General features: G+C 53.0%; 1 protein-coding gene across 2 annotated transcripts in view; it reads right to left on the bottom strand.

The window, feature by feature from the left end:
• BCORL1 (BCL6 corepressor like 1) overlaps nt 1-23,592 on the bottom strand; it is a 47,444-nt gene extending 23,852 nt beyond the window's left edge. Inside the window, exons 1-13 of one of the 2 annotated variants that reach the window (XM_073360640.1) lie at nt 23,427-23,592; nt 22,381-22,462; nt 15,709-15,847; nt 10,269-10,359; nt 7,385-9,973; nt 6,747-6,912; nt 6,377-6,457; nt 5,612-6,016; nt 2,679-2,908; nt 2,354-2,560; nt 2,058-2,224; nt 1,707-1,852; nt 562-639 (exon numbers count right to left, since the gene is read on the bottom strand). In XM_073360640.1, the coding sequence (XP_073216741.1) occupies nt 562-639; nt 1,707-1,852; nt 2,058-2,224; nt 2,354-2,560; nt 2,679-2,908; nt 5,612-6,016; nt 6,377-6,457; nt 6,747-6,912; nt 7,385-9,973; nt 10,269-10,359; nt 15,709-15,794 (4,246 nt within the window). In that variant the 5' untranslated portion in view covers nt 15,795-15,847; nt 22,381-22,462; nt 23,427-23,592. The remainder of the gene's footprint in view (nt 1-561; nt 640-1,706; nt 1,853-2,057; nt 2,225-2,353; nt 2,561-2,678; nt 2,909-5,611; nt 6,017-6,376; nt 6,458-6,746; nt 6,913-7,384; nt 9,974-10,268; nt 10,360-15,708; nt 15,848-22,380; nt 22,463-23,426) is intronic. The other variant, XM_073360639.1, reaches the window with a different exon arrangement.
• Nucleotides 23,593-26,636: the final 3,044 nt, after the last annotated feature.

Raw genomic sequence — 26,636 nt, 5'->3', positions numbered from 1 at the left:
TGAAGGAATAAAAAGGTTTTCTCTTCTTTATTTTGCCAATGGACTACCAAGACATTAACTATAAAAACATCATCTGCACTTAGAGTAACAAAGAAGTTATAGCTACAGGGTAGTGAAACACACTGAGGCAGTTCTACCTTGCTGCCACGGGCAGCAGGAAGGGAGTGAGTGGTGGCTGGAGCCCCTTGTCCTTTATGCCTTTGGAGGAGGAGCTCAAGAGCATGCGGGGTACCTGCATAGCTCCAACTAACACTGGGCAAAAGAAGCTAACCTCATGCTCGTACGGTACGTGTGACCCTCGATTGGGATCCGTATGGACAAATATTTGAAGAAAAAGTCCCTTTCAGGAACTAGTAAATTCTTGAGCCAGTGAATGGTGTGAAACTATAGCAGATCACATGCCAGTGAGGGCTCCCTGATGATTTTCTCCTTCTATACATGGGTTGGGAGGGAGGCCCACAGGTTAAGCAAGTCCCAGCCTGTGTGACCCTTGTCCAGTCCGCATCCAGCGGCCACACCATGCTCTGTCCTGCAGGGGGAGATAGAATCAGCTGAACTCACCCAGTACAGAGCTGCTGTAGAAATCCCATGCTGTTCGGGGGTCCCCATCAGCACGCCCTTGCAGATCCGAGAGGTAATCTGCAAGAGGAAAGCAAGGCAGGGAGGCACCCATAGAGCAGCTATACAACATTCTCATCAACATTCTCTTGGGGGAAGCTGCAGAGAGCTGAAGTGACTCACTCCCCCCCGCAGCCCAAGGCAATGGTAGACAAGGGACCACACTCCATGAGGAACATGCCCCCCAACCTCCAAAAGGGTGACCAGGGACTGCAAACAGGAGAAAAAGTGTGTGTGGGGGGAGAACAAATCTAGAACCCACTAGAGTTCAGGTTATAGCTATTTGAAAGGGGTGGTTCCCAACACACACACTTAAGAATTTATTTAAGTCTAGAAGAGTACAGGGGCACAACTTTCCAAAACTACAGGAATACAAAAGGTACCTATCAACTTGAATCTAGTGAGGAATAAAAAGGAGCTAAATACAGTTTCAGGCAACACCTGTGTCAACCCGTCACAGTTACTTTTTTTAACTGTTTCTCTCTGCTTTGCTTCTGTGCAAGACCCACAACAACAAGAAAATAGCAACACTAATTCCACACAAACGGCACAGGAAGCAAACAGACATTTTACTCTAAGCGTGCAGTCACAGTGACCTGAAGCATTACTGCTAACAATGGCAGGTAAACATGCTTCAAAGGGAGTAATTTTAGAATTGAGAACATCACTTCTCAGCTGCAAAAGTGCGTGTTAATGGAGCGCTGAGGTTGCATAGTAAAGGCAGGAATTGCCAGTTAGGTTTGAACACATATCAGCCCTGCCCTGAATTAGGATACTACCTTTAGTTACATGATCACAGGTTCTTGCAGATGGTTGTGCATCTATGATTGGAGAAGCATTCATGTCCTATATTGTAGTATTTGAGAAACAGTATAGACTGGACTGGGGAGCAATGTGCACCGGGGCAGACGTACGTTTATTCAATCTGCCTTCACTCTGGCATCTACTGATGACTGAGTGTCTAACTATGGCCCCTTAAATACAAAACTGCACGGCAGTATTCAACACTACAGCTTGTAAAGCATTTGGGTTCTTTTGGGGTGGAAGGTACTCCGTATAAACATCAGTAATTACCATGCCCCACTTACCACTCAGGAAGTGCTTCATCACTTCACTGCTGGCCAGTTTCATGGCTGTCTGCCCTGAGTAAGTGGCGAGTGTGGGGTCAGCCCCATACGAGAGCAGAAGCCACATGGTCTCCAGGTTGTCATTCACCACTGCATCATGGACAGGCCTGGCAAGGGACAAGAGCGTTACCAGAGAAAAAGGAGGTCTGTGCAGTCCACAGAGCAAACAAACAATCTGCTTCTTGCTAGGTGGCTATACTGCCAAAGGATGGCTAATGATGCTGCCTGAAAGACTCCCAGACCCACAGCCCTGCTGTCTCACTAGCTTCCACCCCAAATTCTCTGGGCTAGTAGTACTGGGAGCTGGCTTGCCTCGTGCCATCCTGTGCACTGCAGTTCACATTGGCACCGTGCTCTAGCAGAATGTGCAGGATGTCAATCCAGCCTCGTGCGCAGGCTTCGTGCAGAGCTGTGTAGCCGGCATTGTCACGGTGGTTCACCTCACTGCTCTTTTTCTGCAGGCAGTAGAGTACGACGTCCTGGAGGAATGACACCACCAGAGGCCCAGTTACACAAACCACAAGAGAGGGGCATGGCTCCCGAGGTACTCAGCAGCAAACCCCAGCAGAAGGATGTGGGGTAAAAGCTGTTCTTGGCCCAGCACTCACCTTGTAGCCAAGCCTTGCCGCTCGCTGAAGGAGAGTCTCCCCAGCGTTCTTGTTCACAATCAGCCGCCGAGCCTCAGGAGGGATATGTTGGGTCACGGGCAATTCAGGGGAGTTTCCTGGGCTGGCCCGCCGTGACTTGCAGAGCGGCCACAGCTCCTGGGGCTTCTTCACAGAGCGTGGCTTGGGCTGATTCCAGTGCCCTTTCACCTGGAAAATACAGATGGAGGAAGCTTCTCAGCGTAGCTGGACGAGGCTGGGTCCACATATCCCCTCCCCTCTACACATGCTGGGTTGATGATCCCCCTTCCCTAGGCCTGAATCATACCTTCCCCTCTTCACAGATCCCTGCCAGATGTTTTGTTTTACATTTGCGTTTTCCTGATGGTTTCTCCAGTGCTTCCTGGATGGAGGAGTTGTCCGGGTGATCCAGGAGAAAACCATTTCGGAAGTCTGGGCGCCCTTGGGACTTCCGGGGCGATGGGGAAAGCCTGCTCCTCAATCGCAGCTCTGAGCCTTTGCCTTGGGTACATTCCTTCTGCTTCCGGTACCTGAAATCTAAGGAGAGACAGGGTCCACAGGATGCAGAGACAAAGACTATGGGGCCCAGACTTCCCTCTGTGGGTCAAGAGCAGTCAGCCCCTGCAGCACTTCGTTGGCCACACCTGACAGCTTGGGCCCAGGTCCAACTTAACTCTAGTGGGTTCTAGAGTTGTTCTCCACCAAAGCCACGGTTACTCTGCCTAGAAGCAGAGTACAGAAGAATACCGGTATATGGAGATGAACACAGCACACTGAAAATGAAAGTGCATCAGTGGGATGCATGATGACAGAAGGCCTTACTGGTCTGACCCTATGCAGGTCTCTAAGCTGAGCATGTGTGGAGCTGGTTATACACTCACTTGGATATGCCTTCTCTCCAGACAACGCGTGCCTGTTATTCTGCACTGTGACTGTACCCAGGAGAACAGAGTCTGATTTTTCATCTTGTTGGCATGTTCTCCAGTGGTTTAATAAAGGCATTAACAAAACCAGTATCCTTTAGCCTTATTGCCACGGGTGTGATCTATTAGGATCTTGAAAGCTAAGTAGTGCTGGTGAGAGACAACTAAGGGGAAAAATAGGGAATCTTCCTACCCTCGGATGGCAACTGCTATTCCACTTCCTGCCAAACCATGCCCTGCACTGCTGTCTGTGCTGCCTTTTCAGTGATTTTTCTTATTTCTTCCTCTTAAGAGCAATATTAAGGCTCTGATTTTACATGCACAGAAGTAGGAACATTCTGAGCTAAGGTTCTCAATGGAAATATGGACTGTTCCCTCCTACTATGTAATACAGGGTTGCTTGTTACAGTGAGGGCACAATTATAAGTGGAAGATATTAAAGTACGTGATGAGGAAATAAAGCCCTTGTGTGAAAAGAAGGTGAGAATAAAACCCCTGTGCACAGAGCAATGCACAGGCATTTGCAGTGCTGGCCCTTTTCCAGTGGGTAGAGATTAGCAATTGCTTTAAAGTGGGCTGCAGGGGAACATAGTTCTCTGCAGGCAACATAGGAACACTGCCTGAGAAGACCACTATCTGCTTGACTGGGTTAAAGGCTAAGCCTGAGGAGAGTGAGTGCAGGGCAAGAGAGTCACTCTGGATAAGTCACTTTGCTTCTCCACCTCTGCTCCATGGAGACAAGGCCACCTGCCTCCCAGGGAAATGCATGCACATGACAGTTATGTAAGGGCAACATGGGTGCAGTTCATAACTATAACTCCATAGGTAACACTTTGTCCTCCTACTTTGCAAAGAGATGATGGCTCCTTCACAGTGAAGGTTGCAACCAGCTTCCCCCACCAGCCTTATGTGAGTGGCCCCCAGCCCTTCCATCAATAACTTTGCTTGGAAACATTGGTTTGGCCCAAGTTGCCAAGCAAAGGAGAAGTTTTCTGAAGAAAACTGGTCAAACTGCTCTCGAGTTAGCACTCATCCATTCAGAAGGTGGTCTGGCTGTAGGCTACATGACTTTCCCAGGCAGCTCCACAGGGCTCCCTCCATCACAAGTCATTAGTAGCTCCTGCAGTCCCTCAAGGGCCATGGTAGTTCTTTTTCCCCTGCCCCAACCCCAGGTTTACACCCCTGGATATTCCAGCTGTGTCTTCGCACTGTGCCTCATTCCCAGGAGAAGGTGGCTGGCTCACTCTCAAATTCACCATGCAGCTGCTGATAAAGAAGAGGGTCAAGAGTGGGAGCACTCCAAAGAGGCACTCCCCTCTGGTACAATCACAGCAGCATTCTCCTGCCTGATACTAGCAGCCCCACAACGGGCACATATAAGCAAAGCCAGAAGGTTACCAGCAGAGCAATGTACAAACAAGCCAGGCTGTTCCGCAGCTCCAGAAGCTGACAAAATTCACTGATTTCCAAAAGCTTCACAAACACCTCCACAGCACGGAAAGGAGGAGCTGGCCTGCAAAGCAGCAGATATCTCAAAATGCCCAGAAAAGAATCAGGGGAGGAGGGGCAAGCAGCTACCTAGACTCAGGAGGATCTGGGTCACTGGTTGAGCCACAGGTAGGAAGCTCAGAAGATGGTGAATGGAGACCTGGGGCCTGGAACAGGAGGAGATGGGAGGGGAACAACTGCAGCTTTCTATTATAGCTCTGTATGTGCACTGTGGGAAAGGATTCACACCACAGATCCAGGCACTTTGCCTGGCTCTGTCACACCCCTGGCTTCCAAGTCACCCTCTCTCCTAGGCTCCTGCTGGACAAAGCTTCCCCTGCATAAGACTTAGAGCTTACTTGTGTATAAAGCATTAGCTGTATGTGTAAAAGCCAGTCTGAATTGTAGTGGCCTCAGTTCCCCCTATACCTGTCAGGCAGGCACTACCCTTGGATGCCTCTCCCTAGGGTCCACACTTACCCAGCACAATTATACTGGGCCTCCTCCTTCCCTGCGCCCAGCCCAGCTTATGACTGTGGCGTGAGGTCAGCACCCAATTAACACTGCCACATAATTTGGGGTTCCCTGCCCCATCATTTACAGTAATTATCCTGTAAAGGACAGGTGGCCCATTGCAGTGGCAGCACAATGGAGGGAATGGTCCCTGAACAGCAGTACATGCAGCACTTGGCCCATAGGACTTGGAGCTGATGGTCTGGTTCTATGCCAGAACTCTAAGAGCAGTTCTGGAACAAGAGGCTGGCCTGGAGGAGATCTTGCAGAATAGCCAGCTGGACCAAAGACCCCTCCCCTCTGCTAGTGCCGGTACCTGCTTTCGATTTCCGCCTCCTATGGGAGTAGCAGCTCATATGTTCCTCCTCTTCCCGCTCAGTCAAGTACTCCCCAGTCTGGTATTTCCGGCTCTTCTGCCGTCTCCTCTTCTTCCTCTTGACATGGCTGTCATTGTCCTCCTCATTTGGGTCCCAAAGCTGCCTTGGTGCCTCCACTCTCCAGGGCAGCTCCCGGGCCCTCCTCAGGTGGCAGCTGCCCTTTTCTGACTGAGACCTGTCTCTGGCCCTGCGGCTGTGATAGTGGGACATTCTGTGGGATTTCCTCAGCCTGCGGCGTTTCAAGGTCGTCTCCTCCTCCTGCTCCTCCTCCAGCAGCGGTAAGATCTCCTGGCCAGTCACTTCGCACTCTCCTCTCACACTAGCAGAGGAGCCGCCAACACTTCCTGCAGAGAGGACCACACAAGGTGTGTCCAGTGACTAGAGACCTCTAGACACAAGCAGAGCCAAAAGTGCCCACAAGAACACTCCCAGTTAGGAAACTGGGGACAGGACAGCCCCTCCTTAGCACCCCACAAGACCTTCCTGCCCCCAAAACTGATTGGGTTATGTGGGCAGGGACATGATCCCGCTCTCCCCACCCCCAACTCCCTACTGAGCCTGTCACGAGACCAAGTGCTCTGCTCCCATCTGCCAGGCACAGGGCCTGTAGTGCCTAGTGGACAGGACATCTCAGACTCAGCCATACGGGCTAGCTGAATCTCCCCGGCAAAGGCTGGCCTCCAGGGTCTGCTGAGATCACCAACCTGACTGACTGCGTGTCCGGCTGCTCAGCACCACTGGGATGAAGTCACGGAAATTGTTCTTGGGTTTCTTCTCAAGGTAACCTGGGAAGAGAGGAGAACCCTGAGGACTAACGCCACCGAAAAGCTAATGGGGAATCCAGGAGCTGACAGAAGACTGCTGGCCTGGGAATGACAACACACTACATTATACCGGACCCCTACATGGGATTCTAACCTGCTGTATGTAGTGTCCAGCTCCACAGCCTACAGGAACTCAGCTCCAGGAAAACTGGTAGCCAGATCTTCTGGCAGGCAAGGGAGCAGAGTGCCAAGACAATGCTACAGTTTGGGTTTGCAAGGGAAGAACACTATTCAGAATTTGTAACAGTACCTTCCTCATGGCTGTCCCCACGATGCCCTGGAGATTGGAGCTCTGTCTTTGCTGGCCTCCTGCGCTTGCGCTTTACCCTGAGGCTATTGTGCTCATTCATGGATCCTGGGCTCACCCGGCTTTCTCGTTTGCTGATCTCATGCAGGTCCCCATGATGCTTTCGCCACTGCAAACACAGGACAGATACAGATTTCAGTCCAAGCTTTAATACAAGCATCATGCTGGGACAGCGGGAAGGGAAGGACCCCAGAATAGTGTCCCCCACTGCCAGCTGTATCAATACCGGTCAGTCCTGACCCACAGCCCTCCCAGCTACTCAGCTCCGCCAATGCCCCTCAATCCCAACCCGCAGACTCTGATATTCCAGTCATAAATCCAATGCCAGGCAATACTGAGATGCCTGGAATGAAAAAGCCCCTAGTGAGGTTCCCCAAACTGATCTCTGCACCCAGCTGCCATTCCCTTTTGCTGCCCAAATGACAGATTCCTCTTCTTCCCTACACTGCTGTCCCCTCCCCCCTTACTTTGGTTTTGACCCCCAATATTATTCTAGGAAGTACAGAGTCCCAGCACTAGAACTATCTGTGCCTGCCTCCCTCTGTGGGGCTGGTGACCCTCTTCAGTGGCTCCTCACCCACCTTCCATCCATGCAAGCTCCGGCTGCCCGACTTGCTTGGGGCCTCCTCTCCAGCTCTGGCTCTGCACTTCAGCCTCTTGTGGGCCTGTTTGGCCCGCCCATCGTGTTGCCGTTTGGATTTGCAGCATAAACTGCCCTCTTGTTTGATTTGGGCTGCTCCCTTGAGTTTGGTCTCAGGAAAGCCGTTGGGGGCTACCCCAGCTTGCAGACAAGCCCCAGAGGCAAATGGCACATCACATTCCACTCGCTCCTTCTTGACTCTGCACAGGTCCACCTGGTGCATACACTGGGGGGCCTCTGAGGCCGGCTGCTCCTGGGCCGCCTCATATCCCAGCTCCTTGCGTTGACTCTCCACAGGTGCAGCTGGTAGCTCAGAGGCTGTTTGTAGGCTTTGCTGACTGACTACAGGCAGGTCATGTGACAGATAGGCAGCTAACACTTGGTTTTTAGGTTTTGAGTCCCCTAACAGCTTGAGGCTACAGCTCCCCTGGGGAGCCTCAGTCTGTACAACACTGTCTCTAGCAGAGTCAGCCCCTGGCTCATCACACCCTTGGCTCCTGGAAGGGCTTTCTGCCTTCCCCTTTCCGCCCCTTGCATCCACAGTATTGGCCTGAAGAGATGGAGCTACAACCATGGGGACTGGATTGATGGGCTCCTCACAGAACTTGGGCAAGACCCTGCAGTTTTTGGCTTTGGACATGGCTTCCCATTCCAGAGACGGAAGCCTTGGCAGTCCCTCTGGGGCCTTGGGGGCTGCCATGCCAGACTCTACAGGCTGCATGCTGGGAAACACAGGGAACTCACCTGCACCAGATGGCTTGGAGGAGCCACTCTGATTCAGGGGCAGCTGTCCGGTTGTGGAGATACCAATTGAAAGCAGAGGGGTCTGGTGATAGGGAGACCACCCAACGGGCAGAAGCTGGGGACTGGATGGTTTCCCATTAACTGGGCATCGGGGGTAAATGCTTCCCTGACCAGGATTCCAGAGAGAGAGTTCTTTGGATTGGCACAAAGGCGCCCCTGGGGCAACTCTGCCATAGAGGAACCGCTTAGCTGGGTCCTGCTGACCCTCCACACTAGCCTGGCTGCCTTTTTTCCCAGAGGGTGGCCCAACATTTCGGGGATCTCCCTGATCAATGATGGAAATGGGCTCCTGTTTGGGGAGGTGCTGTGGGTCCCTGGTGAAGCTAATGCTGGAGTCTTTGCTAAGCAGTAGTGAGGCAGGCACTGGGTTGGCCACGCCCACATAGGTGCCTGGAATGGTGCTAATCAGTGCAGTTGAGTTTTTCATCCAGGAGCCCTGCTCACCATTGCGCAGGAAGTCAGGAAAAATTACTAAGGGGGGAGTGGTGCCCAGGCATGAGGTGACGCTGCTGCCTGCACTCTGGGCTGCACGCTGGGACTTGGACAGGACCGTAGTGAGTGCTGCCTTGCCACTGGTGTGCACTGGTGTTAGGATGGGCATGGGGGGTGTCTTGCGTTGGCTTGGTGGAGGCAGCTTCTGGCGGTTGGATTTAGAGGACAGATCAAGAGGCATCTCGCTACATTCTGGGAAGGAGACCATCTCACGCTCCAGCTGTGGGGGAGACTTCAGGGGAGAAAGCGAAGTGGTGGCCCCTTGAGCAACCTGCTCCTGAGCACCAGAGGCCCTGGTGTGTAGGCCAGTACCTGGTGGGGGAGCTTCACTCCCACATGACGCTGTCAGGGAAGGCTGGCTGGGTGAAAGTGAAGAGCCCTCCATGGGTGGGGAAGGGCCATCAACAGCTGCAGCAGCTTGTGTGCTGTTCCCACCTGAAGGTGAAGGGCAACTCAGCTGGTTCACCTCCACAGACACCACTTTGGAATCCGAAGGCAAGGGCCTGGCTACGGAGAAGGTACAGGGAAACGAGCGCAGCTCAGGGGGCGCAATAATGCCTGGCGGGCCATGCTCCTGCAGGTAGGAGGGATGAACTGGGAGAGCAAGGGAGGAGGGGACCCCAATGGGGCTCGGAAGAGCAGCCACACTGAGTGGCTGCCCACAGCTGGAGGGTGGGATGTACACAAGGGGCTGGCTTGGGGCCAGAACTGCCCCGGACTGAAAGGAGAGGGGCATTTTTTGCATAGCTGGGGCTTGAGATGTGGAAAAACACACTCTATTCAAGGTGAAGGTGGCTGGGGTTGATGCAAGGGTGTTGCAGCTGGAAGCAACCACAGGCAGAGTTTCCTCCACCGGCACTCCTGCCTCTTGTGTTTCAGCATTCAGGGTGCCCTTCTCTTTCCCAGCATGTTCACTGTCTGGAGCGTTGGGGCAGGCAGGAGAAGCATCAGCCTGTTTGTCACTGTGAAGCTCTGCAGGCATCCAGGCACTGTCAGTGCTGCTGGTCTCAGGCTCCACAGCTCCTGGGACTGTGGGCTCCAGCTCTCTGCCATCTCCTTGGTTTGCCAGAGCGCCCAGCACATTATCTTCTATCACTGCTTTCCCAGCACACTCTGGTTTCGGGTAGGGTTTGGGTAGCTGCTCTTCCAGCTTGGGCCCAAGTTTTTCCTCCACGCTGTTATTTGCGTCCAGCCCCTGGGCATTGCTGCCACCACTGACTGCTGTGAGCTCCACCTGCAATGAGAAAGGGAGAAGGGACTCCCTGGAAGCTAAGCCAGCATTTCCCAATGGGAAGGGCTGTTCCCTCTCTCTGCTAGGTCTTTATGGGACAGAAAGAAGCCCACAGGAAAGGGGAGCAGTGCTGCTTCCAGGCCCTGCACTCTTGCTTTCGACAGTCTCTGGCCCTGCACACCATGCTGTCATAGAGCACTCATCACTTGGGCCCAGGTCAGGGTCAGACTCCCATGCATGGCCCCTTCCATTGCAGTCCTTGGCTCCTCAGCCCAGCCACTCTGTACAAGGAGCTCACCTTGGAAAGGCTGCTGCTGACGCAAAATTCCTGGGACCCCAAGTGCTGGGAGCTGCTCTTGTTAGACTCCTCATCAGATAGCGGGGCTCTCCTATGACAGAGATGAGACAAGACAATGGAGGCACAATGAACCCCAGAGGCACTCTCCTAGCCCACCGTTAGCTCCGTGCTGCACACAGGGAGTCAGAAGGGGCTTGCTGGCCATAGGGGAGTGGGGACTCCTCCCCTAGAGTCCAAATCCCTGCCTCTCCAGGCTCGCCCCTGTGCTGCTTTCCAAGCTCCCAAATTCAGCACAGCAGGCACACTTTGGGGAGCCAGCCAGCGCCTCAGGTGCACAGGCAGTGGGGGCCCAGGGATCCCTCTAAAGCCAGGTCCCGGGAAACAGCCACCAGGTAATTTTTAGGCTTCTGCCCCTTTAAGAAGGAGATGGAAAGCACTGGCCTAAAAGTTCCACGGCAGTTGGGAAGTGACAGTTGGCAAATAAAGTGGCAGAGTGGGGGATGGGGAGACCCACAAAATGACCATCACCCAAAGGGCAGGGAGCTGCCCCACCCCCCCATACCAACCCCTCTAGTGTTCCCGACAAACTCCTGCCTGCCAGTCCTGCCTCCCACCACCCCACAGGTGCTCCATCCCCCCCACAAACTGGCAGTCCCACCTTCCCCCAATGCCCCCCTAGAACTCCCCTCCCCACTTGCAGTCCCATCATCCCTCAACTCCCCCTCCTGACCGCAGTCCCTCCCTCCCCCAGCCCTGCCCCATACAATCCCCCCAGGCCCAGTCCTGCCTGCCCCATACTCATTCGGAGTTCTCACCCTCCCACAGCCTCCTCATGTTCTTGTCCTGTCTTCCCCCATTTGCACATTCTAGGTCTGCCCACCCCACAACCCCCCCCCAATCTGCAACCCCCACCTTCCAATCCTGCCCTCCCCACCAGACTCACATTCCTATCCCACCCACCCTCCCAGTCTCTCTCACACACCCACACATTACATCTGTTGTTCATTCCCCACCCACCAGGCATACTACTCCCTGATTCCTCTCCCGCCCCCCCACCCCCACATCTTCCAGCCACACACTAACCAGTAACCCTGGTTTTGGTCCAAAACCAAGTCCTCCCCACCCCAGGTAATTTTAATTCCACACCTACCCAGTATTCCAGTCTTATCTCCCCTACACTCCTCCGAGAACCATCTATACTTCTCACCTATCATTTCTCTTCCCATCCCTAGGGCACTAGTGTCATTCATGTCTCCACCTCATAGACCCTTCAGATAGCTGCGGAGTCCTGTCACTGCTCCAGGAGCCTGAGCACATTCAGCTCTATCACTCCCCTCCAGCCTCAAAGCAGGTGGGACCTGGAGTGTGTGATTGGAGCTTTAACCCCTTATCCTCCGCAAGACAGAAAGAGGGCAGTTCACTGCTTCAAACAAAGGAGTTCCCCAGGTGAAAAGTGAATTCAGAGTAAGGACCGTGACCAGCTCCAAGGAAAGGAGATGGGGGGAGGCCAATGACAACAACTGTGCACATGATATGGTCACACTGGAGAGATGGAAACAAACAATACTTCTGCCTAAGTCAACATCTGAACCAGGAGCTATACCCATGGGAGACAGCATTGTGCCCAGGACAGGGTTCAATATCCTAGGAGGGTTTGAGGCCCCACCCTAATGTTTTCTGTCTGCTGACACAACAGCCTGTGAGAGTTAAGTACAGGGGAAGCTAGTGGGGGCAGAACAAACACTGTGATGCTGGGGGTCTTTTCTTTTCTCCCCTTGTCTGCTACTACAGGGATTAAGCAATGCAAACCTCCAACCCCATCACTCCAGTATCCAGTACTGGTACTCCACTCTCTTGGCCACCCAAAGGTTGCCCTCGAAGGGACACATCTGCTGCAGCTGTACCCTGAATAATGACCTTCAGGTTTAAACATCTTGGTGTTGGCCCATTACACCTTTTCAGATGCCCTCAGTATCATGACCCCACACCAGCTTCCCCACCTCATGGTACAGCTATGTTACAAATGCAATGCTGGTTTTCCCCACAGCTGCACTACTTCCTTTGTGTTATGGCAAAAGCACAGCACCTCGCATAGCCCCCTGCACCCTTTCCACCAGACATCATCTTTGCTGTTATTCTTTACAAACATAATTTGACATGGATTTCTTAAACCTGGATTTCCCGAGTTACTCAGGCCGCAAAAGGCTTAAGAGGATTGTTATTAATAAGGGGAGATCAGGTTTCTGCAATAGGCAGCAGCAAGATCCAACGGCAGCTGAGAGGTGATGGGATGGGGGGCGGCTGGAATCGCAAGAGAACGGCCCTTAGAACTAACACCTGAGATAGGCTTTTAGTAGTTTGTAACCCAGGAAAACATAGCTCAGATGCAGAATCAGGTTCCTGCTTCTTGCCCAGTTTGCTAGCCAGGGCGATGGAGACAGGAGGGTGGAACATGCCCAAGGTCAGTCAGGTAGGATTTGTAGCCAGGCCACATATTCTACCCAGCAAGCATGTGTGTTCTGTTACTGCCACAGAGCTGGGCACGGATGGAACTCCCCAGGACCTCAGGTCTAAGCTGGCCCCGCCAGTGTCCTCCTGTGAGACATCTAAATTGCATTAACTGTGAGGCTGGGGACTTTTGAAAACGTGCAAGAGAGGTATCGACAGTGTCTATGTATCGACCCTTGTGCCTCCCCCTCCTCTGAAGGCCATGAAGCTGGAGCCTTGGTATGACAGGAAAGGCAGAGTTAAGGGGACTTTTTCGACCCTGCCCCCACTGAAATGCTGAGAGGAGCCAAAAACCTCATGGCCTTTACCCCGTCCGCAACTATTGTCCCGTGGGATCTCTGCCAAAAAGCAGCACATGCCTTGAGCCACGGTAGGCTCTAGAGGAGTTGGATGGGATCAGTGAAAGAGCAGGGGTGTTAGGGAGCTGAGACCTTGGCCAGGCAGGCATCTCCGTGACAACAAGCTGGATAACTGGCACAGAGAGCTGCCTATGCACTGTGCAGCAGAGCTGGGAGCCCCGCTCTGGCTCCACCTCCTGCTCCTACGCCAATCCTGGTCCCCTCGGAGACAGAGGCAGGGACGTGGCAAGGGCAGCAGGTGGAGCTAGAGTGCAGTTCCTGGCCCTGCAACAGCCCAGGAAGCTTCAACAGTCAGGCCCAGGCGAGGGACTGAGCTAGTCAGTGAAGCCAAGCAGCTCCGGCATCCTAGGGCTCCAACAGGTGAGGGCAGCCTGCCTGCCAGAGGGGCATGTCCTACATACCCCCTTGTTCTACATAACCCCTCTCCCCCTAGGGGAGACCACCATCCCATTCAAGCTCCCCCAACGCCATTCCCTCTGCCTTGGAGGAGAAGCGATTCCCTTCCCCCAGGGCAGCACCTGTCTCAGAAGGCTCAGCAGATCAGCACACCCAGGCTGGTGATGCACAGGTTAATGGCTGGCTGGGAGCCCAGGCAAGGAGCTGAGCTGGCCACTCAGCTTCTGAGACAGCCTCAGGGCAAGCACCCCCTCTTGTTCCTGCCACTGTCTCAAAAGCCAAACTAGCAGCTTGCTCTTCCAAAAGCTAATGGAGATACAAACTACATTGTTTGTCACACTGCTGGGGAGGGGAGGTGGAAGTACAATGACTCTGGTGCAGGCAAAGGGGGCCACAGAGTCAGCCCCAGAGACTGAACTCTTCTCCTTAGCCCCAGAGCACATACAACCTGGGCACTGGAGTAACAAGCTGCACCCACACTGCTCACTGCCAGCATTCCTCAGCCTGGCCTTAGGGAAGCCACTTCTTGGTACAGAGAGAGCTTAGGTTCCATGGGCCCTTAGCCTCTGCGCTGAGAGACAGCCAGGAAGGGAGCCAGCTGGGACAATGTGATGTGAAACCTCCGTGATGTGAAACCTGGTCCAGGAAGGAAATGGAATGAGCGTTCCCCCAAATGATTATCCCCACCCACACCCTTTACGTAGGGGCCAACAACTGGTTAAAAAAAAACAAAAAAACTGAATGGTGGGTTGTTGGTTATGATCAACCTGGTTTGTCTGTCTTGATTTAATCTTGTATTTGGGCTGTTTGGTATTTCTGTTAAGGTACTAGACCCCTCAGTGCTCAGGTGCCTGAAACACTGAAATTTATTAGGATCAAGTAGTAGGCCTGCATAGCCTTTATGAAGGGGTAACTAAGCTGAGAGGCCGTACATTACATGCCAAAATCTCCCTTACCCCACTGTTCTCCTGCTTGTCTGTTACAGCAGTTATCAGCATCCCTAATGCCTGAGACCCTACCATCCCAAATGAAGGACAGTGTGCACCAAACATGGCTCATTTTAGTCAATATAACATGACTTTTCAGACCCTCCTAGAGCATTTCCCACAGCTGAAAAAGCTCCACTGCATCCTGACACCAGGGAGGCCAACAGCTGGCCAGTTCTGAGGACAACACCTGAGAACTGCAGGATTAGATAGGCGCTAATGCTGTGGGTTTGGAGGAGACTGCCAGGGCAAGGAAATGGGACAGATCAGGACTCCTGCAAGGAGCAGGTCCTGCCCTAGACTGTGGTGTTCATGCAATTCACCTATCTAATTATCTAATCCAGTGGCTCTCAACCTTTCCAGACTACTGTACCCCTTTCAGGATTCCGATTTGTCTTGTGTACCCCAAGTTTCACCTCACAAACAACTTGCTTACAAAATTAGACATAAAAATACAAGTGTCACAACACACTATTAATGAAAAATTGCTGACTTTCGCATTTTGTCTGTTTGAAATTTTAGTTTGTACTGACTTAGCTAGTGCTTTTTATGTAGCCTGTTGTTAAACTAGGCAAATATCTATATGAGTTGATGTACCCCTTTAAAACTTCTGCCTACCCCTAGGGATACACATACCCCTGGCTGAGTACCACTGATCTAATCTGCACTGCCCAAGCAAACGTACTGGAAACACTTCTCAGTTCCATAGCCTGTACTGTCCATGTAGCCCTCTTCCCAGGTCCCAACCTGTCAGGCTGAATGGCAGTCAGTTGAGAGCACAAATCTAACAAAGTCAAAGAGCAAAGGTACAGTGTGTAGCAACAACGCCATGAGCAGCCTTAACACTGGGGTAGCAAGGCCACAAGCAGCACCCTGGCTCCATACAGCTGGTGGCTCTTGCCCAGAAAGCAGAGAGCCTCCAATATCATTCCCCTGCAAGCATCAGACCCTTTATTTTCCTTGGGCATGGAACACAAGGACCATAAAGGAGGCTTGACTGCTTAATGCATCCTTGTCCTACCCCTGTGCTCCTTATGAGCTCAGCTCTGTAACAGATAATAGGCTTGCACTGGCCCCAAAGAGAGCCACTAAACAGGATTGAGTATGCTTTCTGCTTCTAGCCTCTCCGATTCCCTGACCCAAGCTCCCTGCTTAAAGTCTTTCCCCTAACAAGCTACCCACGCACCTCACCTCTCCTCGTTGAGGCCACACATGCAAATCCGCTCTGCACTGGTCCAGTTATGCACCCCACTGTAGAGAGGTGCTGTAGAGATCATGACAGCTGCTCACCACCAACCAGGACCTGCTGGGGCTCACGGGGCCACTCCGCCTGCAAAGACAAAACACAAAGACAAAAGCCTGCATTAAGTTCCATTCCTTGGAGTTCTCCAACAAAGTTGTGAGTCTGTGGTACAGTTCAGAGAGGTCATCTGCAAGCCAGACCACTGAGAAAAGGAGCGGGCAACACCTCCTCCTTACTTGCCAACTGCAGGTTCCTTTCCAAGCAACTGGGGTACATAGTTTGAGCAGCTACAAGTATGTTTGCAAAAAGCCCTCAGGAGAGGGGTACACTCAGGGCAGGGACAATACACAAGGCTTACACTCATGCTAGGATTTTTCACCAAACCCATTCAATCTGTAGTAGGACTTGGCCTCCCCCAAAAGCACTCTGTGCAGACACCTCTACATCCCCCTGTACCCTTTTGTACTTCCTCAAGAAGGTCTCCCAGACACAGCAGGCAGGCAGAAGGCAGCTTTACCCAAGACAACGGACTTATAAAACCACAGAATTGTCCAATCTTTTATATTTCTTTATCAGTCAACACTAACCAGCTCAGGAGACAATTGTACAGAGAGGAAGATGACTGTTCAGGCAATCAAGTGCCTAGGGTACACCTGCATGGAACGAACTCTGAGTATGTGTGGGGCACTGCTTGACAAACTTTGCAGGGCTTTCACTGCTAGAATTCCCCTTTACTATTGTTAGGAAGTGACAGGCATTCTAAAGGGTTAGAGACAGAAAGTAGAGCAGAACCCTGAGATTTGAGAGTCATAGAATCATAGAATATCAGGGTTGGAAGGGACCTCAGGAGATCATCTAGTCCAACACCCTGCTCAAAGCAGGACCAATCCCCAATTTTTGCCCCAGGTCCCTGAATGGCCCCCTCAAGGATTGAACTCACAATCCTGGGTTTAGCAGGCCGATGCTCAAATCACTCTCAAGATACCTGCCTCTGTGATGGAATTTTTCGGGGGAAGACATGCCTGCCATTGCAGTAGTGTTGTCTCATTGAGCACTTTAAGAGCAGGGCTGCTACTTGAGTCCCATCGCTCAGGAGAATGAATTGAGCTAAAAACTAGTAGAGCAATGAGGGAAGGGAAGGATCTGAAGTGCATGGCCAGCAGGAGCAGGCTAGGTTAGACTGGGCAAGAGAGATTAAGGAGGCAAATTGTCAGACAGGTTCCTGTATCAGAGATGTTACATACATGAAGCAAAAGAGGTACAAATGGGCAGCATCCTTGGGGGAGCAGAAAGGAAATCTAAAGACAGCATGTGATCCAAAGTCTTATATAGTTTTTTCTTTCATGACATTAGGGTGACCAGATGTCCCGATTTTATAGGGACAGCCCCAATATTTGGGGCTTTGTCTTATATAGGTGCCTATTACCCCCCACCTTCTGTCCCGATTTTTCATACTTGCTGTCTGGTCAGCCTACATGACATATCAGAAGAACATACGCTCTTGGTAGGACAAGGAATAGTCTGTAGTATCAGTCCACACTGGAATCAGTTGTATAGGGATAAGAAGACTGAAGGTTTGAGGAATCAGACAGAAAGCTAAAAAGCTGAAGGTGCTCATTCAGTGTCAGGTATGAACACACCTGGTACACAGAGGCACAGTCTAGGTCAGTGGGGTGTTTCTGGGACTCTTTTGAGAAGAGACAAGGGACATAGAAGCAGGAGGAACCAGAGAAATACCAGTGTACTGGCTGAGAGGACAGAGTGAGCCACAGATGAGGGAAAGAGTTTAGCTGAGCAGGCAGAGACTGCAGAGAAGAGAAGCTACCCAGAAGTCAGAAAATGAGAAGAGAAACTAGCAGCCAAAATAAACACACCTGGAAAGGGAAGAAATACTAAGTAATGAAATGGGTACCTGGGCAGAGTGAGAGACCCCCGAAAACTGGGTTGTACCCGGAAAGAATGAAAGGTGGCTTGGGGTGGGAAGAGATGGAGTCTTGCAATGGTTGGAGAGAAATGAAAGAACCCAAAGGAAATAGGGGAACAATCAATCTGCGGGGTGTCACCATCCTGGGCTGAACTGAAAAAAGGGAAAGGGAAAGCATATGACAGTGAGGGTACAATGGCAGCATAGACTTTTTAGGAGCGCTCCAAGAGAATCTTGTATGGGAGTGGGGAGAGAGAGACATGTACCACTGTGCTAAACAGAATGGAAACTTGTGGAGAGACTGAACTAGGAAACCTCTAGGAAAGCACTGATGGGGCAGAACCATTGTGGCTTGCAATTAAAGAGAGAAGGTTGATAGCAAGATTTCACAAGCAGTTACAACAAACATTTTTGAGTGCATGAGGAAGAAGAGATCAATGATGAAACCTGCAGGGCCTCTAGGAGAAAGTTAGGAAGATGTAGTGACAGAATAGACATTGTTAAATGAATTCTTGATTTCTGTTATCCAAGGAGGATGCAAGATAAATGCCAAAGGCAGACATTTCCCAGGGAATGAAGAAGAAATAGGGAGGGAAATTAGAATCCCAACCAAGAGAAGGGATCAAGGCATTCAAATGTAGAGACAAAATAAAACACCTGACTCAGGTGGTTTCAAACCCCAATTCCAGAGGAAGCAACAAAAGAATCAGAGGACCCTCAAGAAGGTGGACTGGAAGCAGGAGGTGCCAGGTGCAGAGATAAATCTATCTGAGAAACGTAGGGCGGAGCCACCAGCCCCTTCGACACTACTGAGCTATTCTGGAATAACTCTGTAGACATACTCTAACTTAGGTTTATATCCTAGAGAAGACCAGGCAGTTGTATTTTTAACATGAGTTATCAGTTCAAGTTTATGACTGTACAGGGGCCTAGGGTTTAACTCAACCTGTTAACTCCTGTTAAACCAACTGCCTTGTCTTATTAGGATTGCAACTCAAGTCAGCCAACTTGAGTTAAGAACACACTTTTTTTTTTTTAATAGGGAAAACAAGCCCTTAGTGAACTCCCCCTTCTTCCAACCACTTGCCTATGAGAGGACACAGCTGCACTAAGGCCTGGTCCACATACAGTTTTTGTACCAATTTAACTCTGTTGGTTGGGGGCATGATTTTCTACCAAAGCAGCTACATTGGTACAGCCCCCAGTGTGGATGCAATTTTACCAGTATAAAGTTGCCTTCTACTAGTATAGCATATTCCCATTCCCTTATGGAAATAAGCTATGCCAGTATAAGCACCCACATTAGGAATCTGTACTGCTTTAATTATACTAGTATAGTTTTTACACACTTTACTGGTTCTACTTATACTGGTATACACACATCCATGTATCAACAAGGTCTGAGATTTTTAGGGAATTCTCTGACCACTGCTATTGTACCAATCTGAACACTAATGTAAAGCAGCTGCCAGCAGTTTACCAGAGTTTCATCCAAGCCTTGTTCAGAGCAAGTACCAGATGGCAGGGTGGTAAAAACACTGACAGACAGTCTACACTAGCTTTCCCACCATTTCTATCACCAGGGGATCTGCACAAAGGATTGTCTCCACTGGGGATTTGCCCAGTGGCCAGCCAGTAGTACAGGTGCACTAGTGCCATGCCTAATGCAGACAGGCAAAGCCCCTGGGAGCCAAGATTTGCACCATTACAGCACATCCTGGTTACGTAAGGGTAAGCTCCACCAGTGCCAATAGTGGCTCTGCTCGTCTGCACTAGGATGCATCTACACCAGTGATTGTGCCTGGTGCAAATGTTAGAAAAGCAGAGGGCAATGATGTTCACTTCAGTGCCTAACTTGGACCATTTCAATGCTAACACTATTTAACAGAGCAGCCTGAGAAAAACACACAGCTGGAGTTCAGGCACTTGAAGAACACTGTAAACCCTGCCTGCCTGCCTGCCGTCCCTCCTTTTCCCCCTCTGATGGGCTCTCAGCCACTGCTTTCTCTAAAGTGAGACACTCTAGAAGTCTGCCTTGACTGGAAGGAGACTGGGAATCATCAACCTTGAAATTTTCCTTTTTGATTTCCCAGCCTGTAGCAAGAATTTCTGAGGATGAGCACATGGATACTTTCTTTTTTTAAGGTGTTCTGCAACTCATTTGGCCAGGGGGCACTGTGGAATGCTAAGAAGGGTTGCACTTTGACCCTGGAAACACAAGATAGCTGAGACTGGATATTGCAAATAAAATTTATGACCAAAATGTACAATACATTAAAAAGGGGTTACAAAACCTAAGCCCAATATGATATTTCTATTATATTTTTAAACTCCAGTGGAAACCACTGTTTTGAACAAATCAATGATCATCTATATTGGATGCAACCCAGATGCTTCTCCTGAGAACCTGAGTGGGCGTGACTATAAAAAAAAAAGTTAAACTGACTGATTTTTAGCGAAGCTTACAGAAATGCCAAAGGGAAACAAATTGCATCACCAGTAATAATCACATTTACTTTTTAAAAATTTCAGTTTAACTATCTTTGATACCATTAGTAACACAGGCAAAGAATTATGTTTGTTTACCATATGTGATCTTTGAGGTGACAGAGTGCCTTTGAAGTCCAAAATAAGCACAAATTGAAAGAGTTTCCAGAATTGTCCGAACACATGGCTTCAGCTCCACCCACATTTCATACAAACCATTTAAACTAAACTGTTTGCAACAGAACTATAAAAACCCCTCGCAGGGGTCATACATGGGTCTTGAATCCAACTGGAAAAAAGGTTTTAAAAATGTAATACTGAATGCAAACCATATCATGTTACTTACCTTAAAGAGTTTGGAAACCATAGCAGTGATAAAGTCATACCAATCTCTAGCCAAATTCAGTCCTGGATAAGCCAGGCTACATCTACCCTAGTCTTCAGTAGTAACTGTTCATGTTGCATTTGGCCTGCAGAGCAGATGATAATCTGGATCTAAACTTGGGTCTTCCATTCTGTTGCATAGTATGACCACTGGCTACAGCTGTGCTGAGCTTGTGTGCATGAATCTACCTGTGCCAGTTTAAAGACACACTAACCCTGATTTAAGTCACTGCAGTGACCAGCATAATACACAGAAACGTTAAATTAAGAAAAAAAAATACATCCCTATTTGAACTAGGAAAGTTTCCTGAAAATTTAGCAGTGTTTAAAAAGTACATCCTCCCTACTGGCTAAAGCTATAGCTAGTACCTAAGTCACTGACTGCAGCCTAACAAAAAAGCCTGTCCCTGTGGAAGGCTATCACAGCAGATTCTTAAGGTGGTTTAAAAAAGGGGGGAGGGAGGGGAATCCACCAAAAGGTGGAAAATCTTTGCAAAATCTCTGACATCGGAAGAAAATCACACATTGTACACAATCTTACAATCTTTTTAGTTTTCCTTGCCCAGGACATATGATACTATCCCAAAGCATGCTTCCCCACCCCCAGTTCCGTCCTACCCCCTCAAAGTCCTCCATTAATTTATTCCTTTAAGGCTTTGTCTACACTAGATTCAGTTTTCTCAAATTTCTCAGAGCTGCTCTTTGCAGAGATAGTTGACATGTTGGTAAAAGTACTGGCAAAGGATCTATACTGATGGCAGCAATAGTGGGAAATATTAGGGCAAAAAAGCGAATGTAGATACAACCTAAGGCCTCAAATCTGCAGAGGGATTCACATGGGCAAATCCTCCCCCCACCGACGTACAGAGCCACAAGTATAGATTCCCTTGCAAGATCAGGACCCAAAAGACTATCCCAATACTTCCCATCTTGGTACGACCCCATAAAAGTCTATCTTGGTGCTCTCTCAAATCCACCATAAAAAATCAAAGTTAAATGAAAGGAATCAATGTCTTCCCCAATGAGCCTAGCTGTACAAAAGGCAGCTCTTCCCCTGAATTTGATTATGTCACAATTTTCATCTTGAATGCAGTGTACAAGAATGGGCCATAACATCTGGGAGCCCTCTCCAGCAATTCCTCACTCCAAAACATTATTAATCACACCAGGAGCAAAGTGAAAGTAATGTTGAGTGGCAACGTGGACTAGGACACTGCAGTAGGAATCAGGACTCCTGAGTTCTGTTCCTAATCCTACCACTGACCTGCTGTGTGACCTTGGGCAAGTCCCCTTCCCTCTCTGTGCCTACTTCCCCTTTACCTTTTGTCTGTCTAGTCTACTTAGATTGTAAGCTCTTTGGGGCAGAAACTGACGCTGAGGCCTGGACTACACACAAGAGTTTTACTGGCATAGATATGTTGGCTGGTAGTGTGCGGGGCAGGGGGAAATCACATCCCTAACCAATGTATCTATGCCAGCAAAAGCTCCAGTTGCAGATAGTTACACTGGCAAAAAGTCCTTTTACAAGTATAGCTTATTTAGACTGGGGAACTGGTATAAGCGATATCACCTAAAGAACTCCAATGCAGACAAGGTCTTACTATACATTTGTACAGTGCCTAGCACAATCCTGATTAGGATCTTTATACACTACTGTAATACCAATAAATATATGCACTTAGTGTTACTCTCCCTTGCCCAGGCCCCTCTTTGGGGTCTTGCCTGGAATGGTCCTCAATTCTGATATTGAGGCTCCTAGATGAATGGGTACTGTCCTCTTTCAACAGCTGGCTCCTGAAGCTAGGTCAGGGAGAACGGATGATACCTGGGCACTGTTGTTCTCCCCACGTAGATGGCCACTAATCTGATGCTACTTCCTACAGCACCAACCTCCACAGAAGGAAACCCTAAAAAAAAAAAAAAAATCACAAAGTGCTAGCAGGAGACCAAACTCTGCCAACTAAGGGCCACCAGAGCAACATGCCAGGACCCCAAGGGCAACACCTAATTGGCAAAATATGGAGCTGACTCCTCTCTTTTATCTTTACTAGTGAGGTTCTGCCAACCTAGAGGGATTACAGAATCCACTGGGGAGCAAGATGAAGCACTACAGGCTGGGACCTCGAGTCTCTGCTGGGCACCCCCTATGCTAGAGATTAGGTCGCTAGGGGCCATGCTGCGAAACTCCAGGAGCCACGCTATCCAGTCCCGTTGTCTAAGGAGCGAGGGGCCAGGTCCGGGTCTCAGCTGTGTAGCCCGTAGAACAACGTGCACATGCACAGAAGAGTCGGGAGCAAAGCACGGAAGATTCCCTCCCCCCCCCCCGCCACAAGAAGGGGCCCCTCAGGTCGAGGGGATGCACTCCGGGAGTTGGGGGTCCGTCCTCCGGCTAGATCTGGGAGCGGCAGGTGATGGGGCGCGAAGCGAGGAAGGAGCGGCGGCTACACGCGGAGCCCGTCCCAGGTACGTGCAGAGGAGGCAGCAGCAGCTCCCCGCCGGGATCCCTCCGTGCCCAGCGACGCTGGCTCCAGGCTCGCTGCGCCTCCGCTGTCACAGCCTTCGCGATCCCCGTCCCCACCCTCCCCCGCTCCGGGATTCGCTGCCCTCCTCCCCGTCCCACTCCGGACGCTGCTCCCCCTCCCTGCCAGCCCGAGCCCCAGCCGCCAGCAGCGCCCGCTGCCCGGAGGGGGTCCCGGGGCCGGTCTCCATGGAGACCCAGCCGGAGGCGATGGGTCGGGCCGCCCGCTCGGCCGCCCGCTCGGTCCGGCTCCCCGGTGGTGGGTGCGGGGCGAACGGGCCCGGGGTGCCCGGGCAGCAGGGGCCGGGTGTCCGGAGCGGGGCGGCGGGGACGGGGACGGGAGGGGCACGCACCTGTTCCCGAGCTGGGCGGGCCGCGGCGCTGCGGGCCGAGCCGGGCCCCTGCCCGAGGCTGCGGGTCGGACACTGGGCGCTGCGAGCGAGGGTTCGGCGGCGGAGACACTGGCAGCGGCAGCCGGAGTGTGAGGGCGAGAGGGAGCTGCCGCAGGGCCTGACGGGAAGTGTAGTCCAGCCGCCCGCCGCCCCCGCGCCCTCTCGGAATGGGCCAAGCCCTGGGGACTACAACTCCCAGGGTGCGCCGCGCCTAGCCCTGCCCGCACGGCTGGGGTGGGGGGGGTCGGGTGTGCAGAGCCAGCCGAGTCCGGAGAGGGAGCGAGTGGGAGGGGGCTCCGCACCCAGCAGCGCAGCGCCGCGCAGCCAGGGGAGGGGGCTCCACGCCCGGGGAGGGGCCGGGCCTCCGAGCGCTGCATCCCGGGTCGGGGGGCCGGGCTCCACACCCGGGGCCGGGTCGGGGGGCTCCACACCCGGGGCGGGGAACCGCGCTTCACACTCGAGGGGGGCGGGTAGGCGCCCCACGCCCGGGGAGCGGGCTTTACCCGGCGGGGCGGGCTAGACTGGACGGGCGCTGCCCAAGGGAGGGGGCGGGGTGCACAGCCACGGGGGCGCCGCACACCGGGCTCGGGGGCCACGGCCGGCCGGGCTGACAGGAACTTCTCCTCGCGCTGCCCGGAGCCAGGCGCCCACAGTCGGAGGCGGAGCCTGCGCCCCGGGAGGGCAGGCACGGTCCCTCCGGCCCGGGAACGCAGGAGAAGTCTCCGGCCCCCCGGGCAGCTCGCCGCCTCGCCTGTGTGGCGGGGATGCGCGGCCAGGCGCCCCCAGCCGGCCGGGCTTGACCCGAGCGCCCCGCCCGGAGACGGGGTAGCGGCGTGTGGGCGGCTCACTTGCCTGGGGAGACGCGGCACCGACCCGCCTGCCCCGCCGTGCCGCGAACCGGCCGGTGCCGCCTGACCCGCCGGGTTCGGCCCGGCGCACCCTGGCTGCGGAGCGCAAGTTCCTCAGCAGCCGACGCCGCGCCCCCGCCCCGGGGCACCGAGCTCGCAGGCCGAGCCGAGGGCAACGCCCGGCCCTTCTCAGCACCCTGGGCAGCCCGGCCCCCGCGCCGCGCCACGCCAGCGCCTCCCCCGCCGCCTCCCTCCACCAGGGAAGTGGGGACCTCGCTCCCGGTCCCCCGCAGGGCCCTGTCCTCCGCACCTAGGGCTCTGCACCGAACAGCCCCGTTCTCTCTGCCCCACCACCGCAGGGCCTTGTCCCCTCTGCTCCCTCCACCCAGCGCTCTGCGTCCCCTCAGCACAGCCCTGTCCTCTCTGCACCCGCATCTGCACAGGGCCCTGCTCCTTCTGTCTTCCAGCCCACCCTCAGGCTCTTCCCCGTCCCCTCTGCCCCATACCCTTGCGTAGCCTTATCCCTTCCGCTCCCCCCCCCCCCGCCACTGCAGGCCTTCTACCCCAAGGCTTTGCCCCTTCACTGCACAGCCCTGTCCCCTCTGCCCCCTGCACCCAGGGCTCTGCCTCTGCATGGCAAAGCCCCATTTCCTGTGTCCCCCACCAGTGCAGGGCCCTGTCCCCTCTGCCCCCCACCACTGGGCCTTGTCCCCTCTGCTCCCCCACAGGGCTCTGCCCTGCATCGCGCAGCCCTGCTCCTCTGACCCCCACCAATACAGCGCTCTGTCCCCTCACTCACACACACCTGGGCTCCGCCCGTGCACTGCACAGCCCTGTTTCCTCTGCCCTCCCACCCCAGGGCTTTGCTCCCCCCACTGCTCAGCCCTGTCCCTCTGACACCCACTGCACAGGGCCCCATTCCCTCTGCCCTCTCCCACCTCAGGGCTCTGCCCCTGCTCCACAGGGCCTTGTTCCCTCTGCCCCCACTATCACAATACAGCTCTTCCCTTCTGTTCCCCACTCCAGGGCTCTGCTCTCACTACTGCTTAGCCCTCCACTGCCATGGTAGGGCCCTGTACCCTTTGGCCCTGTACCGCACAGCCCTGTTCCCCACCACCACACAGCCCCATCCCCTCTCCAGGGCTCTGCCCCTGCGCTGCACAGCCCCGTCCCCTCTGCCCCCACCACCACACAGCCCTGTCCCCTCTGCCCCCCCCCACTGCACAGCCCTGTCCCCTCTGCCTCTCCATCCACCACACAACCCTGTCCCTTCTGTCCCCCCACTGCCACCATAGGGCTCTGCCCCCTACCACTAGCACAGGGTTGTGGCCCCTCTGCCCCCCCCCAAGGCTCTGCCCTTGCACTGCACAGGCACAGCCCTATTCCCTCTGCCCCCCACCACCACAGGACTCTGTTCATCCCACAGTATGGCTCTGCTCTGCACAACCTTGTCCTGTCTGCCGTCCCCCCCACCACAGAGCCCTGTCCCCTCTGTCACCCCCCACTCTCTGCAGGGCCCTTTTCCCTTCCACCCTTCTTGTAGACCCTGTCCCCTCTGCCCTGGGCCTTCACACCCCTCCAGTGCCCTGTGCCTTCTCCCTCCCTCTAGCACCCTGTCTCCTCTGCCCTTCCCCCTAGTGCCCTTCCTCCTTCTCACAGCGCCCTGTTCCTTGTACTCTGAGCTACCTCCCCCACCTACTTCCACCAGAGACCTGTCCCTTCTCCCCCATGAGCTGGACCCTGGGCCCTTTCACCCCACCATGCAGTACATTGTCCCTTCTGCCCAGATCCCCCAACCTCTTTTCCTCTTTCTGCTCTGGAACCTTCTCTTCCCCATGTTGTTCTGAGTATACTGTCCCTCCTGCCTTGGGCCCTTTTCCCCTCCAGTGCCCTAGGGCCATGTCCCTTCATTTCTCCCCACACTCTGTCCCCTTTTTTGCCCTGGACTGGAACCCTCCCTTGTCTCTTCTGCCCTGGCCCCTCCCCTGATGCTAGGAGCTGCGCCCCCTAGCATACTATTCCCTATACCCTAAGGCCATGTGCCCTTTCCCCCTCCCCCCATGTTCTGTCTCCTCTGCCTCAGGGCCACGAGTCTCTCCTCAAACCAATCTACCTCATCTCAGCAGCTATGGGTCCTTGGCACCCCCCTCTGCACCACAGCAGGGCTATTATCTCTTCCCCAGCAGCTGTTGTCCTCCATCATAGAGCCCTCTAGCCCAGGGCCCTAAGCCCCTCTCCTTGTGCCCTGTCTCTCCTGCTGCAGTGACATGAGACTCCCCCCCACCTTGCGCAGATCCACTCCACTTGGGAGCTATGAGCCAGT

Source organism: Lepidochelys kempii, chromosome 9, assembly GCF_965140265.1.
Source record: "Lepidochelys kempii isolate rLepKem1 chromosome 9, rLepKem1.hap2, whole genome shotgun sequence".
NCBI lineage: Eukaryota > Metazoa > Chordata > Testudines > Cheloniidae > Lepidochelys > Lepidochelys kempii.
This window is presented reverse-complemented; position numbering and strand designations above follow the sequence as displayed.